Consider the following 20,664-nt stretch of genomic DNA (forward strand, 5'->3'; position numbering starts at 1 on the left):
AAGGATGTGCAACTGTGACATACACCTAGCTACTGGGGCTTTGGGGAGAAAAAGGAGGAGGATTGGCAATAGATGTTAGCTCAGGGCTGATCTTCCTCACAAAAAAAAAAAAAAAGAAAAAGAAGAGAATCCAAATTCCCGAAGGTCAGTTCGTTACAAATAAAAATGCAAGAAGATCCTTTGAACCGTCTGTAACATCTGCCTGGTTCCCGTAATAAGTTAAATAAAATCTTTGATATGTATTCATTTTTAAAAATGCAAGGAGATAATATTCCAAAATTCTTTCCTTTTCCTAGTAGTCACATTATATTATAGATTTAGTCAGCCTAATAGAAATATATGTTATAGAAATGCACAGAATTGAAAAAAAAATGGAATAGATTCCTAATCTTTGGAAAATAGCATCAGAGCTCTGATTATGTAACAGTGTTAACAGGAGAGATAAAAACCAGCATATTTTCCACTGACACCCATTTCAATGGAAGAATTTTCTAGCAAACTACAATAATCACTTATGTGTAAAATTTGTTTCAATGAAGGGCCATCTGTTGTATTAGTTAGACCAAAACTCCTGGGGAATGATGGTGAGAAAGGAGCTCAGGGTTACTAGTGTAGAGGGCTAAGATGTTGATACAACTGGCAATGAAAGGGAAACTTGAAATGGATGCTAGCATAAGGGAAAAGATGTGTTCTATTTTTTGACAACATTTGATTCCAAATTTGGCAAAACACTTCTAAGATCTGGAGAGGTACCAAACTAGAGAAAGAATGAGAAATTAGGTTCCTAGAGGTAAGCCATGTTTATAATAGTACTTAACACTCTAAAAATGGATCTGCTCCCTGAGGATGTAAATATAGAAAGTTAAGAGCATTGAGCCAAGAACTGAGCCTGGGAAATTCCTAGAGCTGTCAGGCTAGAAGATGTGAACCTGTGAAAGCTAAGAATGAACATAAAGAAAGCAAGAAAAAACTGGAGAGCACAGTCTCATAGAGCTAATGGAAAAAATGATTACCAGCACTTCAAATGCTTTGTACAAAAGTCAAGCTTGGATCATTTGGAAAACGAGAAAAATTACATAATAGGATACAGAGTTCCAGGTGAAAAGAAATACTGAAGAATAATGAAGAAAAGACTCTTTAAGTGGTGCAGCTTTATGAACTTGACAAATAAAGCAAAGTGATATCTGCTGATGAACGCCCAAAGTCCATAAGTCCCTGTCATATTGCGCCATGAAAGTACTGCTTCTTCATTTTTAAACATCTTGAATTTATTTCAGGCCTGAAATGTTGCACTCTATAAACAGCTAGTATTTGTTGAAAGGAAGTACTCTACATATGATTCATTCAATTAAAAATTCCAGGTATAATGAGTGGTTTAATTTCTGTTTTCCTGCATCTGAAATTTTGATTTAAAAAACTTACATGAAATTAGTTAACAGAATTTTCGGAATTCTACTCCCGTGAGAAGAATTATAGGCAAATCAAATAAAATATAAAATGTAGCTAGTCCAATCACTAGAAATACTGAAAAAATATGAATACAAATCTCTTGTAATTACACTACCCATTTAACTACTTTTAATATTACGATGTATTTCCTTGTTGTCTTTTAAAAAACAATTTGTTTAAATTATAAAGTCTATAGATACATGTTCATTCCAGAGATCTGGAGAAGGAATAGAAAGAAGTCCTTTTTGAATGCATGTCTCCATGTATATATATTTTAAACAAATCAGATTCATATGTCTATATGCAATTTTGTATCCTGCTCATTTCCATGTCACTATTACTAAAACGGTAAAAATGCTTTTTTTTAACGGTACATTTTACTTCATCTTATGGGTGTATCATAAGATATTAATCCTTCATTGAACAGCTAAGTCATTTTCTCTTTTTTTGCTCTACAAACATTGCTATGATGAGCGTTTTGGTATACAACTTCATGTCTGACTTTCTGATTATTTCACCAGGATAGATAAGAAGAAGTGAAATTATTAAGTCAAAAGACTTTTTGAAGATTATTGATATGTATTACCAAACTGATTCTATAAAGTTTATACAAGTGAACACTTCCTCTAACACTGGATGCAGTGCAATTCACTTGTTTCTTATTTTAAATTGCATTTCTTTATTGCGGGTGAAAATTTTTTCATATGTGTATTATCTATAATTATTTCTTTTTCTGTGAATAGTTCACTCACATTGTTCACTTTCTTACTTGGCTATTACAATTTTAGTAACAGCAATCGAGTTTTAGTAATTGATTTGTTTGAACGATCTGTGTGTTAAGGATATTAACCATTTGTCATATTTGTTGCAAATATGTTTCCAAATTTATTATTTTTATTGTTTGCTTTTTAATTTTGTTTATGGTGTTTATTTTTGCATACAGAAGTTTTAAATTTATATGCAATCTACTATATCAATTTTTTCCTTTGTAATTTGTTTATCACTCCAAGAGTAGATAATCATTCACTTCTGTTTTCTTAAAGTTTTATTTATTACATTTAATCCTTTAAGTCTTTACCTTTAATCCATTTGGAATTTATTTTGGTGAATGATATATGGTGAAGATCACTTTTTTCCCTAAGGAAATAGTTAATCAGTTGTTCTGACATCATTTTTTGGATGATCCTTCCTTTCCCTGCCGAATTTAGCAAGCACCTTGTCATATATTAAGTTCTTATATTTTAGAATAGGTTTCTAGGCTACTCTATTCCATTCCATTCTTAGAGATGTATTAAACTATTTCAATTACTTAGCTTTATAATAAATTTTTATATATTTTCTAACAGTTCCTTCCTCAATATTCTTGGAAAATGTTCTTGATGATTTAGGCCTGTTTCTTCTCCCAATGAAACTTTAGAATCACTTTATAAATCCCATTCCCCAACACACACATATATATGCCCACATATACACAAATACAAAAGGAGAGTTATTGGAACTCTAACTGGAATTATTTTTCACCTATAAGTTAATTTGCAAAAATTTAATATCTTTATAATATTTAGTCTTTCTATCCAGGAATATGGTTATATTTCCATTTATTCCACTAGAGATAGTTTTTAAATCATGAGAATGCATTTCAATTTCAAAATACCATATTGATAAGTTACAGCAATTTGAGTCCATTAATTTGTATTATATATTTAAACTATTCACAACATTTTAAACAAAAGGACAAAGTTAAATGAAAGTATAAAAATTTAGAAGTCCAACATACTTTCACTTGAGAAAGGATATAATCCTGATGCAGAAGGTAGAAGAGAAAAGCAAAACATAAAACCCAAGCTGAATAGTAAAGCAGCAGTTCAACAGAACAAACATGAACACCAAGGACACCATACCTCCCCTATTTGAGGAGGGAGGAGACTGGGAGACAAGTACTTCTCTTTACCATTCATGTGCCACCAACTGTAATCAAGCCACTGCCCTGCTCAAAAACATTTAATGGCTTCCCATTGCTTACAGGTTAAAACCCAAACACTCTTTAATCTGACATTCAAAGCTCTCAACATCTGGCTCCAATCCAAATTTTTAGTGTTCATATTCACTTCTCACCTATCCTCTGCTATAGCCAAACTATTCTCCCCAATTCCCAGAAACACATTTTACACTTTCCCATCACTGTGCCTTTTCCTAACCCTCAGCCCCCTGTCCAGTCCCCTTCTGATAAAATTCTATCCATTTTTTAAAACTCTAACTCAAATACCACCTCCTGCATGAAGCTTCTCATGATAAGTGCAGCCTGTGGCCTTTTCTTTCTTAGAACTCATAATATTCACTTTTGCATACACTGCGTTGTATTGTAGTTGTTTGCACACATATCTTATCTCTCTGATTTCCTTAGGGCTCCCTGAGAACCAACTCCATGCCTTGTATTATTTCATATCCTGCATTGCACTGTACAGGTAGTAGGTAATATCTGTTGAAAAATATTAACGAATAACCAGTGAAGATTTTGCAAGTTCTGGTGATTATAAAATAGGAACGTCTTTATGATGCATCTCAAAGAACATTAAGTACTACAACTTGATAAAGACAAAAACAGTTATATAAAGGGTCTGACTGGGGAGACTGCCTTCATCTTTCCAAACATTTATTAAAGCACGCTTGTAAAAAGGCTACTAAGCTTAACACATTTTGTTTCGAATCAGAACTGTGGGGACAGACCGTACTTTACTAAGCTTTAAGAAACTCTAAATCCTCTGTTTTATATCAGAATAATAATAACACATCCATGGTGATTATTTCATTCACCTTCTTCATGTTCCCTCCAAGAGCAGGATAAGGAGGTTTGTTGACTTGGCTCCAGTTGACTGGCACGCGGATCATTTCATAGAGCTGAAAGATCACTAAAGCATCTGCAAGGTCACTAAAACAGGGAGAAAAGAAGATGAAGGAGGAGGAACGCTATCATTTGACCCAGAACTTATAATCTGGGAATCTGCCCAAAATTTTTTCATAAATGTTTACAAAGATATATGTACAAGGACATTCACTGCCACAGTATTTATAAATCTGGAAACAACTTAAATGCCTGGCAGCAGGAGGCTGTTGAACAAACTATCCATACCATAGACTCCCGGGCCACCATAAGACATAATATGGTGGATCTCTATGTACTGACATAAAAAGCTTTACCAGACATATTACGTTTAAATAAGCCAGTGGTAGAATATTGCATACATTATGTATTAAATTTATTTTCAAAATTAAGAGTATTTAATTACCTATATGTGCTATGGACTGTTAATAGCGATTACCTCTGGGCAGGAAAAAAAGGAATATGGTAGGGATAAGGGAGAAATTATCGTGCTTAATTTTATTCTACATACTTACATACTTCCTGAAATGTATACAGTGAGAATGAGTTCATGTAGTACTTAGGTATTATGATTTTTAAAACTTTAAAAAAATAATTATATAAAAATCACAATAGCTATTCAGTAGGCAGCTGTTCATGTTAAATAATGAGGGTTAAGAGGCAGGGATTTATGAGCAAGCAGGATTATTGAAGTAAGAATACTCCTACTTTGGAAGGCAGCTATGCTCACCACTATACCACCAATGCAGAACAGTACTACTTTGGATTCAGGAAAACACGCTCTTCTGAGACACTGGAAGTATGTCTATTGAGTCTGTTTTCAATTCTGTACGTGAAGGACATAAAGCAATAGCAATTGATTTTATAATTGTTAGCTCTGTGATGTATTATGTGGCTTTTCTCCCTCGACAGCTTGTTCACTGAGTTATGCTTTGCTAAGGTTCATATTAAAGTTACTGTGCATCTCTGAGCACACATCATATATGGCAGTGAAGGGGGCTGGGCCCTGTGCTGAGTGATGGAGGGAGAAAGTCTATTATGAAGGTAATTAAGAGCTGACTAGGTTATCTATAAGCACATGGAGAATTTTGTATAAAAAAAAAATCACTAAAGTATTTGTATAGGTTCTGGAATCTCATCTATTTCATGAATTTTTCTTTTTTACTTTAAATTAATTCACTCTTATTTCTACGTAGTATGGTACTATTATTCATGTTTTGCAAATAGGGAAAATGAAGCCCAGAGAGTTGAAATGATTTCCGGAGAATTCAAGATGTGATCCAGAACCAACCTGTCATAGAAAAATTCTAGGACTAATAGTTCTGAAAATATATTTAATAACTAGTTTAGAGGACAGAATTTTCCATTAAAACCAATCTGAAGTATTCCACTGCTTTGGTTTGGTTTGGTATATACTATAGGTGAGAAGCAATCACTTAGGGGTGGGTTTAGGAAAATGATCCAGACGCAAATTCACGGACATGTGGTTCTGGCACCAACTAGACCTCTGGCGATTGTTTTTTCTCTATCTGTTGGTTCTCTTTAAGGTTATGTTACTTTTGACAATTTTCTGAATTCCCTTTCCCAAGAAAAAATTACAAATGCTAGAAGCCCTGTGCTAGCATTTCAAGATCTGTATAACTACAAATCATCTTTAACCAAAAAATTTGCTCAATTCTCTTCTCCACTGTCAACCATAGAGAACTCTAGTGTTCTTGACATTTATGAAGAAGGTACGACGAGTCTCAACAAATCTTAATCCTCTAGTTTTAAATTTACTTTCTAATTAAAAAAGAAATACATGCTCATTGTAAAAAAAAACTATATTTAAGTTACTAAGATTAAAAATAAAAGTGTCCTCACTACCCTCCACTCCTACTATCCAGGCTGCATGCAGTTTTAGTATTCGTCCCTCCAGATTTTTTTTAAAAATTCATACACAAATATGTATACTCTCAATTTTAAAGTAAAAATGAGATCATACTATATCTATTATTCTTTTCTCTCAATTTATATTATAGACATTCTTTCAAATTAGTCCATAAAGATCTAACCCCTCCTCACCTCCAGTATTTGAGTCTTTTACTGCCCTGCTACTATAATGGGAGTTCCAGTCTAAATGACGTATATCTCTTGTAATCTTGATGGAATTTACCCTCTTAAAGAGTTTATCAAGCATGACTCTATCACATCAAAGCTGGACACCATAATAAGGCAATACTGGTTTTAGATTTTTAAGAATATTTTGAATATACACCAAGAAGCAGAAATTACTGCATCATAAATCCTCAGTTAGCCAGTGACCTTGGTCTTTTGTGGCATGACTCTTCCGTTCATATTTAAATAATAATTTAGTTAATGTTCATTAAGGAGTTTCTTTGATGTGTAAAGGTTCTTTGATGTGTAAATTATTAATAGATTTAGTTAATTAGACCTTTTTCCTAAAAAATACACAATCAGCTGAAGTTGAGCTCTTTTGCATTTTTTTAAGGCAGGCTGGTAGATCCTGAAATAAAGAGAGAAGGTAGGTTTCCTCTCATCCACATCTAGAAAGACACATTGTTAGCACTACCAGAGAGCACAGGAAAAGATTCAGTAAAAGATTAGACCTACCAATGTTAATAATGTGTTGTCGTTTTTAAACAAGAACGAATAAAATAAATTACAACAATTACTCAGGGAAAGCAAGTTATTTCTACAAATTAGAAAAAATATACACAAAAAATTACGGGATAATTGAGGTTTTTGGCAAAAATATATACAAGAATGTGAATTATAATGAAAAATATTAATATAATAACAATTTATAAAATATTACTGTTGTTAAAGTTGAAATAATTTATTTTCCTGATCAATAATTATAAAAGATGGATTATCTGTACCAAATTGTTTATATTATCAAAAATTATAACTAATTTTATCATATTCTTATCCTTTTACACAATACTTATCTTTTAAAATCCATTATTGCCAATCCCCAGCATTCTGAAACTTGAAATATCAGCTAAAATTTTGTGATTTTTAGAAAATGTTCTCATGTAAACCTACCTACAGTTTGAAACTTGACAAGTTGAACTCTGCCTGTAAAACTGAAACACAATAAAATATTTACCTGTATAAATGATTAATGTATGGGTTGACGCCCAAGGAATTCATCCAGTTCCGAAATGTCCTCTCTTCCTTGCTCTCTCCTAGAGTAGACACAAGTTCACACTGATGATTCAGGACACAAGGAATCAAGAATTGTATTATAAGCCATTCTGGCAGGTACAAACCAGCCATACATACTTTGGCATGGTCCTGTGATACTAGAATCTTTTTAAGGGGAAAAAAAATCTAATTGCCAAAGTCCCTTTTTTCCCTCTGTCTAGAAAGCCTCCATTTGCTCTAAATTTCTCCATCTAGAGTCCCTTACTTGATGTCTGTGAACTACTGAGCCATAGGTTTCTCTATGCAGAAAAGTAACAGAAAAATATGGTCATATCTGTAGTTGTGATTCCATGCAAAAGGGATTGGCTAAAAATTACTAAAACAAGATCTTTAGTAGTCAGGGTAACATTAGCACATTACACAGAAATAGAAAAGTACCTTTCCCAATACAGTGTTTCTAAAGTTATACAGATTATAGTTTTACACAGGAAAGTTTCTGGGCACAGAAACCTACATTTTAATGACACCAAACAGCAATGAAGTGGGGGGATTACAGGTAACAGGATATAACTATTTTATAGACTTCCTGCATTATTTTAGATTGTCATTACTAAAAATACATAAGGGACACAGCCCTCACACAGGGTGCTAAGAGAAAGACACATTTCATCATAGTAAGTCCCTAGACCTCAAAAATCACCTCAAGAAGAAACTCCTGCAGGCACTATTATTTAACCTGTGACGACCTAACCTTCCTGAGCATTCCCTTCATAGCAGTGCTTACCCAATCTATAAGAAAAACGTGGGCTACGGTTGCCACAAAGTGGGCAGAGAGAGATGTGGGCTCTCCTTGCCATGTCTGCCTTCTAGTCATCCCCTGGATTGCAAATAGTCCTAAGTGACTATCTATAATATTATTGTTCGTTTGTCAGCAAAGTTAGGGGACAAGAGAATGGCCTAGCCTACATCTCACCACCAGACTCCTGAAAAACTGAAACATTTACACCTCTCATCACTTCTAAGTTCAAGTCACTCTCTAGACTTTGGCTCATGTGGGATTCCCAGGACAATTCAGCATATAAATCTATAACCATCTGAGCTCCAGGGGTCCATTCCTACAGAGCCATCCCTGTGGTCATCTTCAGACCAAGTGCCACAGACAGCATAAACCTGCACACTCAGAATAGAAACCAAAACCATGCAAAATCTAAAGCATTCTGTTTTTTGTGCCAAGTTCAGGAAACAATCTGCCGACTGAATTTTCATGCGGTTTCAATGCCATTACCTAACAGCTTTCCCAGAATCTACTTTAATTCTTGCTCTATTAAATTATACAGCCATATATTTCTTGCTTAAATTTTGTTCCCTCTGGTCTGCATAAAAGGTAACTGATCAGTCTGTTGTATCCACCACTACTACTTTATAATATATATAAAACCTATATGAGAACCGTTTTCAAAAGAACCAAGTTAAACTAAATATTCTTAGAAGCAATGCTTGCCTTGTTTGTAGGAGTTATTAAATAGGTGCAAATTAAATATCTGAACCTTCTCCAAAATGACATAAATATAAACAGACAACGATCAACAGCTTGATGCGTGTGATTTGGATTTAACTTTTAGTGGTTTCTCTAATTACAATCTGTTATTTTGCTGAATATATAAACTTTTTTCCAGTAATTAAAGAATTTTTACATATTTCCATCTAGGAGAATCCAAATTATGTTTTTAAATTACAAACACTGACAGTATAACAACAGTTTAATTTTTAATTAAAATAATATCCAAATTCTGCTGAACCTGATGATATAGTGAATATTTAAAGACACTAAATTTGTACTTTGATTGAGTTCTGAAATTATCATAAGCTTTAGAGGTTCTTATTTCTTCCTATTTTTCTCAACTAATTATATCATTATTATTTAATTTTTGATACCTGGAAAGTAAAATAGATTTTATAAGTGAGCATTTATTTATCTAATACCATCCCAAGTTACCTTGGTAAACAAATGCTCAAAGCCAGAAGCACTACACATTGGTGCAAGAGCCATGGTAAAGCATTACAAAAACACATGTATTCCAGATTGGAAATGTCATCTGGATTACAGACAACTAAAGCAATCTTAGAAGTAAAATGTTAATTGCTGATACAAAAGACAGAAACAACTATGAGACATTCTTTTCGTTTTTCAGGGCCAAACCAACATCTGCAATTGATCAACATTTCAGAAAAAATAACAAATATATTAAAAGTAGGCTACTAAGAAGAAGAAAAGAAACTAACATATTTAACATTCACTAATGTACTGATGTATTAAGTGTTTGTCTCTTCCTGACCTGACCATTATTGAGCACATACTGTATGCTAAACTCTTTCATTCATAGGGTCATTTTAACTTGCTCTGTAATTCTTCCAAATAAGTATTATTAGTCCTATTTTATATATGAGAAAACTAAGGCTCACAGAAGTCACTGACATATTAAATGGTGGAACCACGATTTGAACCAAGTCTAACTCTGTGGCCTATGTATTTTCTATCACCACAAATGAATTTTGAGATGGTCTCTCTATACAGAGCCCACATATTTGGCTCAATTTAATATGAAGGTTTAATATTTAATTGGGCTTTTAATTTTCCTTAATTCCATACAGATAAAATTCTTTGCCAATGAGGACATACTAAGATATAAATATGGGATATGATAAGGTCAAGCTTCAAATTTCATAAGGATCTATAAAAACAAATTTACAGAGGAAAAAATTCCAATGACAAAGTCAAATACATTTTTGGCAGATGTGTCAGGACATACATATGTTCTAAATAAAGATGATTGATAAATATTTCTCACAGTAACTTCTTATATAAATATAGTAAATACTAATGGAAATATTTAGCAATCCTATTCACACTGAAAAATTCCAAAAGCATGCTGAACACTAGCAAAAGAATTCAAACGTGACAAATAGGAGAGCGAGCAAGTTGGAAAAGATATATAGCAAGAATTTGGTGACTATAAAAAGCAGATCATTTTTAATATGCCACTCTAAACAACGCATTCTACTGTAAGACACAGAGAGATTTTGAAATTTTCCAGACTGGTAAAAACTTAGCAGTCTTCCTTTTTATTTAATTTTTTAAAAGTTCTAATCCCTCACCCTAAATTTCTCTGCTGAAAAATCTACATTTTTTTCTGTCTTCTCTCTCAGTTACATATGTATATGGAGAATACAGTCTTTATTTTATTTTACTGGACCTCAGGAAGAGTGAATTGAATTAATCATATTCCTCAAAGAACAAATTTGTTAAATCTGAAACTTCTTTCATTAATCAAAAAACTGTAATTATAAAGCGACAAGGACACTGCGACTCTTGTTGTGGCAAAGAGAAAAAGATCGTGAAAGTGATTTCTCATTTCGTCTCACTGGGGAACAAAGGAGTAAGGTGGGTGATGTGAGAGAATGAACACTGCAACATCAAATTCTCCCCACCAGGAAGAATCTCTACTTGAGGACTACTTTCTCCAAACCAGGGCAACTAGCGAGAATATTTGAGAGAGTGAGAATGCGAGAAGAAAAGAAGAGAGGCTGGGAAACAGTGATAAGGAAAAAGAACTAAATATTGGGAATATTTTTGTCATTATGACGCTTCATATATTCTAAGCTTCAATAATATTCAGTAAATGTAACCTAGCTAAATAATACAAAATAATCTATGTCATACAACCTAAATAGATCCTTTCAAAGATTACTTGTGATAAAAATAAGTTTGTTTATTCATAGGAGAGGGATAAAGGCAGTACATCAAATCATGAAATCCAGTTGTCAAAACTGATTTCTAATGTGTTTACAACTACAATATCCCATCATTATGAAGGCAAATTAGGTGGAAAGTTTACATAATCAAGCCTTGTTCTGCTATTCTAATTAAGTTTCATTTGTGTTTCTTGGTTGTTGTCATTCATTCTTTAGGCATATTAAGACAGAAAAAACACAGCATGAACAATGCAAAAAATAAATATCAACTCAGAAAGAACAAATGGTACTAATAAAAAGAACATTCAGAATGAATATATTTAAAGAGTAGAGAAAAGTACTAAATACAGTACCTACATTAGGAGGGGTCAAATCTGCATTTCACGAAGCAAAACAGGAAAGTATTATAAATTATGAGACAGATAACAACAGCCCACACACAAGTAATGAATATTGTAAATTTTTTCATGTACACTAAAGACATTCATAAAAGAACAATACTGGAGTCAAACTGCAGCTTTCAAAGGAGGAAAAAAGCTACAAATAATTATTTTTTCCAATAGATAATTCATTGTCCATATTGGTGGTGGAGTTACGTTATGTGGCTACTTAAGAAAATATTTTAAATGTATGGTAGTTTTCACTAACCTCTTATGAAGAAAGGAGACAAGTAAATTTACCCCAGCATTCTCTTTTAACCAAAACAAATAACCACTTTCTTTAATTTGAACATTTGAATGGATGCACATGCCGACACACAGTAAATTGCATCTCCCACCACAATGCCCTACCTCTGACAGTGAAGGAGGACAATACACAAGAAGGTACACACAGTGAATCAATCAAAGGCAGAAAGAACATACCTTCCAATAAATTTATATCGATGTCACTATTATCAGGCTTGTGTAGGCCTGGGTATGTGTTAAACAGATTAGCTACAAAAGCTAAATTGAGTTTAGGATTGCCTGAAACCACGTCTGCAGGAGTAACAAACTGTCTGCAGCCCAGTTTATCTGCTTCTCGAAGCATGAATTCAGCACGCTTTAAGTCATTTCTCTCCTAAACAATGAAATAAAAACGGTCAAGATTAAACTTTCGATTGGCATACATTTTTATTGATATGCATATTTATAAGCAATTACTTTTCTGGAAATAAATCAAATAGTAGTTCAAAATAAGGTCAGAATGTGCAAGAATTCCAAATCAACTTCCCCATTTTTTAAAAATTCTATGAGAACAAGTTTCTGAGTTTTCTCGCTGGGATCAGAGTAATATTTCACCCTTATTGCTGAAATACTCAACAAAACTCTCAAATATTCTATCAGTAAGCTCCTACTGGTCAAATTATAGGTAACTTGGTGAAGGCCATACATTAGAGTGCCTTCTGGCTAAGAGGCTGAGTTGTTTCACCCATTCTACCCTGAATGATATTTCCAGCAGACTCTTTTCTCAATGAAAAACGAGTTGGGATAGACATAAAAAAATATTAAAATCAGAAGGAACAGCACTTTTCACATTGCAAAACCCTGGAAACAAACCAGATGTTTATCAACAGGAGAGTAGATGAATAAACTGTGTTATAGTCACACAATGACATACAACAATATGAGTGACTCTTAGCAATATAATATATTCAAAATAAGTACTAGAAATTTAAGTATGACATGATAAACTTCATATGAAGTTAAAAAAGTAAAATTAAAATTTAATTTTCTAAGGAATATATTTGGTTGAAAGAAAACTATACACAAAGAAAATCAGGGGCCAGCCCAGTGGCATAATGGTTAAGTTTGCACACTCTGCTTCGGCAGCCAAGGGTTCGCAGGTTCAAATCCCGCACACAGACTGACACACTGCTCATCAAGCCGTGCTGTGGCAGTGTCCCACATACAACATAGAGGAAGATGGGCATAGATGTTAGCTCAGAGCCAATCTTTCTCAGCAGAAAAGGAAGATTGGCAACAGATGATAGCTCAGGGCCAATCTTCCTCACCAAAAAAAAAAAAAAAGAGAGAAGCAAAGAACAATGAACATAAGACTCAAGATAGTTATTATCACATGAAGGTCAGGCAGAGAGACGAGATGAGAAAGAACTGCACAGTAAATTAATGCCAAGGTCTGAGCTTGATTGAGGGATTGAGGGTTCATACAGGCTTGTGACAATTTCAAAACAAACAAAGAAATGACTCCAAACAAAAATAAATAAAAAGAGGGAGATGCATGGACCCACAATGAGAGTTTATCATGACCAAGGACTACGACCTATCTAATTCTGTGCGCCAGAATTGCAAAGAAGTAAAAATGTAAATGAGGGGCCGTCCCCGTAGCCGAGTGGTTGAAGTTCTGCCCGGTCCACTTCAGCAGCCTGAGTTCACTAGTTCGGATCCCAGGCATGGACCTACACCACTCACCAGCCATGCTGTGACAGTATCCCACGTACAAAAAAATAGAGGAAGATCGGCACAGATGTTAGCTCAGGGCTAATCTTCCTCAAGCCAAAAAAAAAAAAAGAGGAAGATTTGCAACAGATGTGAGTGCAGGGCAAATCTTCCTCAGCAAATAAAAAAAAAAAGTAAATGAAATCAGAGAAAGCGATTGGCTCAATGCTATTAAACAACAATAAAAAGTTCCTAACGTAGACATCAACAAATCACAATATGTGGCCCTTATTTAAATCTTAATTCAAATAAACTATAAAAAGAAAATTTGACATTTATAAGGCAATTGGAAATGCCAACATTGACTAGATATTTTGATGATATTATGGATTACTGTTAATTTTTTTAGGTATGATAAGGTATTATGGTTATATTTTAAAAGTGTCTTTATCTTTTAGAAATACATATTGAAGTATTTATCAATGAAATGATATGATGTCTAGGATTTCCTTCAAAACAATATGGGAGAGAAGGGAAATAGGTAGGCAATAAACGAAAAAAGATTGACCGTGAGTTGATAACTGTTGAACTTGGGGGATGAACACATGGTAGTTCAGTATACTCAGTCTGTTCACTTTTGCATATGTTTGAAATTTTCCATAAGTTTTTTTAAGTTCCTAATTTTCTGACTCAAAATAATTTGCATATTTTGCATAGTTTAGCAATACTAAATTTCTTACATTTCATTATAATAATGTGAAATATAATAAATTAGTAACGACTCAAGTTGTCTTTAAAACTAAATATTATGGATATTGCACTTTAAGTACTTAACATATTTTCATAAACTATAATCTGACCAGACTTTAATGTTGAGCTAGAATCATCCCTGGTATTTACAACTGGTGTTAAAAGAATGGGCTTCCTAGGAAATGCGTTAGATGGGTCAGGACCTGTATCAGTCCTCCCTACACCATAAATACTCAGAATTGCCATCTTTTATTTTGTGTATTTCCGAATGTAAGTTGGAAGAACTGATAATCAATTGCTTGGCCATCTAATAACAGCTTGTTGTTCCCTTTCCTAGTACACAGTGACAGTCACAAAAGCACTCTGGTGAGTTCCAGTTATGTTGCACCAGGGAAAAGTGGATGTAGAGTTCATTCCACATATACTCAAGGTCAGATCTCTGCAATTCCCTTTCTTCAGTCATGACAGCCAGATGGCTTAGCATGGAGATTTGGAGCCAAGGGCACGAAGAAACTTCTGAAGAGCAAAGGCCAAGCTTTAATGAAGGGCTGAGGACTCCACCAGGGATGCTGCCCATAGAGAACTGCACTCTAAATGTGACTGTACTCACTTGTCAAATTCAGAGAGAAGGAAAGTAGAAGACTAGTTACCAGGAGCCTGGGGGAAAGGAGACCGGGGAGTTATTGTTCAATGGATACAGATTTCACTATGGGATGATGAAAAAGTTCTAGAGATGGACAGTGGTGATGGTTGCAAACAATGCAAATGTACTTAATGCCACTGAACTGTACGCTTAAAAATGGTTAAAATGGCAAATTTTACATTATGTATATATATTTTTTTAAAGATTTTATTTATTTTATTTTTCCCCCCAAAGCCCCAGTAGATAGTTGTATGTCATAGCTGCACATCCTTCTAGTTGCTGTATGTGGGACTCGGCCTCAGCGTGGCCGGAGAAGCGGTGCCTCGGTGCGCGCCCGGGATCCGAACCCGGACCGCCAGCAGCGGAGTGCGTGCAAGTACTTAACCGCTAAGCCATGGGGCCGGCCCTACATTATGTATATTTTAAAAAACAAAAAATTTTTAAAATTAAAAACTGTACTCACATTAAATCCTGAAAGGTCAATGGCAATGGCGGGTTCACCATCCCGGTCACCTTTAGGTGCAATCTGATTAAGCAGATGAAAATATGCTCTTGAATCCTTCAAGGAAAGAAATGAAATAGAATTTTAAAAATGAATAAAATCATCATTGGATTTAGGAAAAAAGTGCTCCAACTGAAGAAACGCCTTAATCTCAAAGAATGGAGTAATAACTTAGTAACTTTATTTATTACTTGTAGCTTCCTGAATGCACTATGCTGTTTCACACTTCAGAGCTTCTAGCAACACTGTTCCCTACACCAGAATACCTTTCCTCACCTTTTTCATTTGTTTACACTCCCAAGCATCAGCATCAATTAAGATTAGGGTCAAGTATCATCTTTTGGAAGCCTACTCTGGTTTCTCTAGATGAATTAAGGGCCCTCCTCTACATTGCACAGCACCCCATGCCCACCTCTATAAATAAGCCGTGACCACATTGTATTAAATCATCCAACGAAGTCTTCTCCAAAGATGGCTATCATAATTCTGCCCTGTACACACATGAGCTCCTCCCATCAAAAGGCAGAATCTATTTTCCCTCCTCTTTAACTTAGACTGGCCTTGTGACATGCTCTGACCAACAGAACGTAGTGAAAGTGATGTCCTGGGGCTTCCAAGCGCAAGCCTGAAGAGCTTCTGCTCCTTCCCTCTTGAAGTTAGTCTCCACGCACAAGTCCCACTATCCGAGATATCCAACATGACGCTATGAGGAAGCTCCAGCTCGCCATGTGGAAAGGCCTCACGGAGAAGCAGTGAGGCACTAGACACGTGAGGGGTGCCCTTGAGCACCCCTTCCAGACCAGCCCAATTGACAGCTGAATGCCAATGAGTTAGTGACCCAAACCAAAACTACCTGAAGCAAAACCACTCAGCCAAGCTGCATTAAGCCACAGAATCATGAGAAACAATAAATCATCATTTTAAGCTATTAAGTTTTGAGTGGCTTGTTATATAGCAATAGATAACTAAAATACCATCTACTAGATGTTTATCTCCTGTGTAACTGGTAAGCTTCTCAACAGCTGGGTCTCTGCATCCCCCATGTCTGGCATAATGCCTCACAGGAGGGGTTTAACAAATATCTGATGAACCGAATTTTAAAATAAGAGAGCCCTTCAAAATAAAAATTTAAATTGAGTATATAAGAGAGGAAAGCAGAGAAATACAATGTCACTTCAAAGAGAGATTGTCATTTAGGCCATCGTGACAAAAACATAACCTGACTGAAAGTGTTAATATATCTAAAGAGAAAATACGAATTAATGCCAACACTGATTAGTCTGGGGGAAAAAGAAAACATTGAGAAGAAATCATAGGGACCCAAGGTGGCAATGTCTGTCTAGGCAGCGACCACGGGAGAGTTATTGTTAGGCAGACTGAATGTTATGGTTTCCTTGACAAGGCTCTCCCAGTAGGGAGCAAGTGTTTCAAGTTACTTTGGTGGAGAGACGTACCTGAAGACCTCCTTTTGTCTACTGATTCCCTTTGCCCTCAGATAACTTGGCTTCCTGTTAGCTTGTTAGTGGCAAAGTGGGAGTAACAATGTTGAACTGGTCAGGCCCACAAGGACCTCTAGTCCAGCAAACAGATGTGTTTCTCAGTTCAAATTAACAGACTGATATCCTCATTATAATTCAGTCTATCTGTGGCATATAAAATGGGAAAGAATGCTTTAATCTGCTAATGCTAGTATCTCCGCCCTCTCACAGCCAGTTGTATTTCTTATTAAAGGCCAATAAACCAGCTTTTTTTTTAAAATAAAAGATTTTGTGACTATAATTGGGGGATCCACCTCGGAAAGAGAAATGCAAAATTTCATTCTCTTGTGTCCTTGTGAATTAAACTTCAATTCAAATTTAAACCTGAACCTCTTTTGTTTTTTACATTCTACATCCATATTTTATGTGACAAATTTGAATATTAAAATATGAACCTTAATGTCTTGGCTGAAGTTGCTGATGGTAGGCCATCCGGCATTGGTCAGATGGTAGTTCACCCACTGCAGCAGTAATTCCTCTGGAGAAAGCTTCATCAGTCCTTCGAGGTCCTCACCTTCTTTTAGCAATGCAATCAGAGCTGAGAGGAAAACATTTTTGAAACATAAATTCTTTCGATCATAAGTATATATCAATGAAATGTAAATATTTTTGATGATCTTACCTTCATTCCTGGAAATCTCAATATCAGCAAAAAGACCAACTTTGATGATCTGCCAGAGAAGTCCCAAGACCAAGTGAGGTTTTCCTTCTTTGAGATCCTGTGCACCAATGTTGACCACTGTACAACCAATGGCTGAGGCCGAATTCAGGGCCAGGTTTAAATTTTCCTGAATTGCCACAAAGAAAAATACATCAGGAAGTACTTTCTAAAGTCTTATCAACAAGTTGTGAAGGTAAATAAAAAACAATGAATTGTGAAATTTCAGATTTTTAAACATAAGTAATATTTATACAAGCAAAATATCACTACTCAAAAAAAAGAATCCCACATTTTAACTATCACCTCTATACGCCAATGACTCTCAAATCCATATCTTCTCCAGCCCAACTTCCTCCCAGCCCCACTCTAAGCTCTACACCGATATCCTCACGTGGTTATGTCCACCCAGATGTTCACAAGTACCTCACACCCATGTCCAAAACGGAAGCAATGTTTTTGTCACGCTTCGCTGGTCCTCCTCTAATCCCATTAGAACTGGCTTTTCCTTATTTATTTCCTGTCGTGGTCAATAGGACCAACCTTCATTCTTGCCTTCTTTCTTCCTAAGTTAGAAGTCTGAGCAGAATCCTTGTTCTTCCTTGCCTCCCACATCTAGTCACCAATTTCTGTCGATTCCACCTTCTAAATACCTCCGGAAACTGTCAGTGCCTTTCTTCGAGTTTTTTAATTCCTTGCTAACACCTCTCTTCAGACTTACTCTACAATGCATCTTCCACAATACTCTGCTATCAGTGATTTTAGTAAAATGTAAACCTGATGGTGATCCCTAGCTTTAAAGACTTTCAAATGTTCTCCGTCACTCCCACTATGTCCTCTTACTCACTCTGTGCCAGCTATACAGAGCCTATGAACCGGCTATTCCCTCTGCTGCTATACACTTTCCCCAAATACCCACAATTCCTTTAAGACTGCCCCAATGCACCTGATCTGTGAAGCCTTCTCTGATTATCCTACACAAAATGGCAAGCATCACCACAACGTCTGCTGGCCCTCATTAGTCCTATTTTACTCCTTATCATTCTCTGACATATACGTACATGTTTATTATTAAATCTCCCCCAATTAGACTATGAGCTCGATGACAACAGAGGTTTTTGATACGTTCATGGCTGTTTCCCCAGGACTTAGCAGATGGTATATGCTCAATAAATATTTATTGAATAAACGATGAATGGGTGAGAGTTTGTGAAGGCATGGAGAGAACGCAGAGGGTCAAGTCCAAATCCTTAGTATGGCAATCAAAAACCTTTAGGATTTGACTCTGGTCTCATCTCTCAACACTTCACATATACAGTCTATGCTTCAGCCAAGGTAGAAGGGCCTTTACATATGCTTTTCCCTTGGCCTATAATGTTCCTCTTCCTCTAAGTCATATGCTCATCCCTTCTATGAAGATTTTCCTGAATCATCTCCCCCCCACCACAAAATTAGTCACTCTCTCCCCTATACTTTCATAGTGCTTTGCATACACACGAAAGGAAAAAGGAAAGAGGGAAATTATTAACATTATATTTAGGTAATATTACATTATATAAATATTATATTTTAATGACATTCTTATAGATATTTCAGTACTATCAGTTTATTAGTGTTGGGCTAATGATTTTTTTATTTCTATAAAGCCCCTACTTGGAAGCACTTCTTTAAAATATGATGTGCAATTAGGTTTTAACTCCAGAGAATTTTAACTCTTAAAATTTTAACTCTTAACTCTTAAAATTCAGAGGTTTTAACTCTTAAAATGGAAGCAGTTCATTAAAGGCTTTTGGGCATCGAAGGACAATATCAACAAAAGGATAAGGCGCCCACTGAATGGGAGAAAATATTTGCAAACCATATCTCCAAAAAGGGATCGATATCTAGAGTATATAAAGAACTCCTACAACTCAACAACAAAAAACCAAACGACCTGATTAAAAGATGGGCAAAGGACATGGATAGACATTTCTCCAAAGAAGATATACAAGTGGACAATAAGCACATGAAAAGATGCTCAACATGACTAATCATTAGAGAAATGTCCATTAAACCAATAATGAGAAACCACTTCACACCCATTAGGATGTCTATTATTAAAAAAAAAAAATAAGGGGGCCAGCCCGGTGGTATAGTGGTTAAGTTCGCATGCTCCACTTCAGCAGCCCAGGGTTCGCAGGTCCGGATCCCAGGCACAGACCTATGCACCGCTTATCAAGCCATGCTGTGGCAGGCGTCCCACATATAAAGTAGAGGAAAATGGGCATGGATGTTAGCCCAGGCCAATCTTCCTCAGCAAAAAAGAGGAGGATTGGCAACAGACATTAGCTCAGGGCTAATCTTCTTCACCAAAAAATAAAAACAAAAAAATAAGTGTTTGAGAGGATGTGGAGAAACTGGAACCCTTGTGCATTGCTAGTGGGAATTTAAAATGGTACAGTTTTTGTGGAAAAAGACATGGCAATTCTGCAAAAAATTAAACATAGAATTACCATATAATCCCACAATTCCACTTGTGGGTATATACCCAAAAGAAGTGCAAGCTGGGACTGAAACAGATATTTGTACACCCATGTTCATAGCAGCATTATTTCACAATAGCCAAAAAGTAGAAACAACCCAAGTGTCCATCCACAGATGAATGGATAAACAAAATGTGGCATAGACATACAACAGAATATTACTCAGCCTTAAAAAGTAAGGGAATTCTGACATATGCTACAACATGATGAACCTTTAAGACATTATGGGGCCGGCCCCGTGGCTTAGCGGTTAAGTGCTCGCGCTCCGCTGCTGGCAGCCTGGGTTCGGATCCTGGGCGCGCACCGACGCACTGCTTCTCCGGCCATGCTGAGGCCGCGGCCCACATACAGCAACTAGAAGGATGTGCAGCTATGACATACAACTATCTACTGGGGCTTTGGGGGGAAAAATAAATAAATAAAATTGTAAAAAAAAAAAA

General features: G+C 35.5%; 1 protein-coding gene across 2 annotated transcripts in view; it reads right to left on the reverse strand.

Annotated features, from left to right (window-relative positions):
• Window positions 1–20,664, reverse strand: part of PLS1 (plastin 1) — a 113,146-nt gene that overhangs the window by 11,968 nt on the left and 80,514 nt on the right. For both annotated transcript variants that reach the window (XM_014789039.2, XM_087430437.1), the window contains 6 exons: window positions 17,667–17,832; window positions 17,440–17,582; window positions 15,468–15,563; window positions 12,097–12,292; window positions 7,443–7,521; window positions 4,264–4,378 (listed from right to left, as the gene is read on the reverse strand). In XM_014789039.2, the coding sequence (XP_014644525.1) occupies window positions 4,264–4,378; window positions 7,443–7,521; window positions 12,097–12,292; window positions 15,468–15,563; window positions 17,440–17,582; window positions 17,667–17,832 (795 nt within the window). The remainder of the gene's footprint in view (window positions 1–4,263; window positions 4,379–7,442; window positions 7,522–12,096; window positions 12,293–15,467; window positions 15,564–17,439; window positions 17,583–17,666; window positions 17,833–20,664) is intronic.

This window comes from Ceratotherium simum, chromosome 5 (assembly GCF_057802395.1).
Source record: "Ceratotherium simum simum isolate JZ-2026a chromosome 5, ASM5780239v1, whole genome shotgun sequence".
NCBI lineage: Eukaryota > Metazoa > Chordata > Mammalia > Perissodactyla > Rhinocerotidae > Ceratotherium > Ceratotherium simum.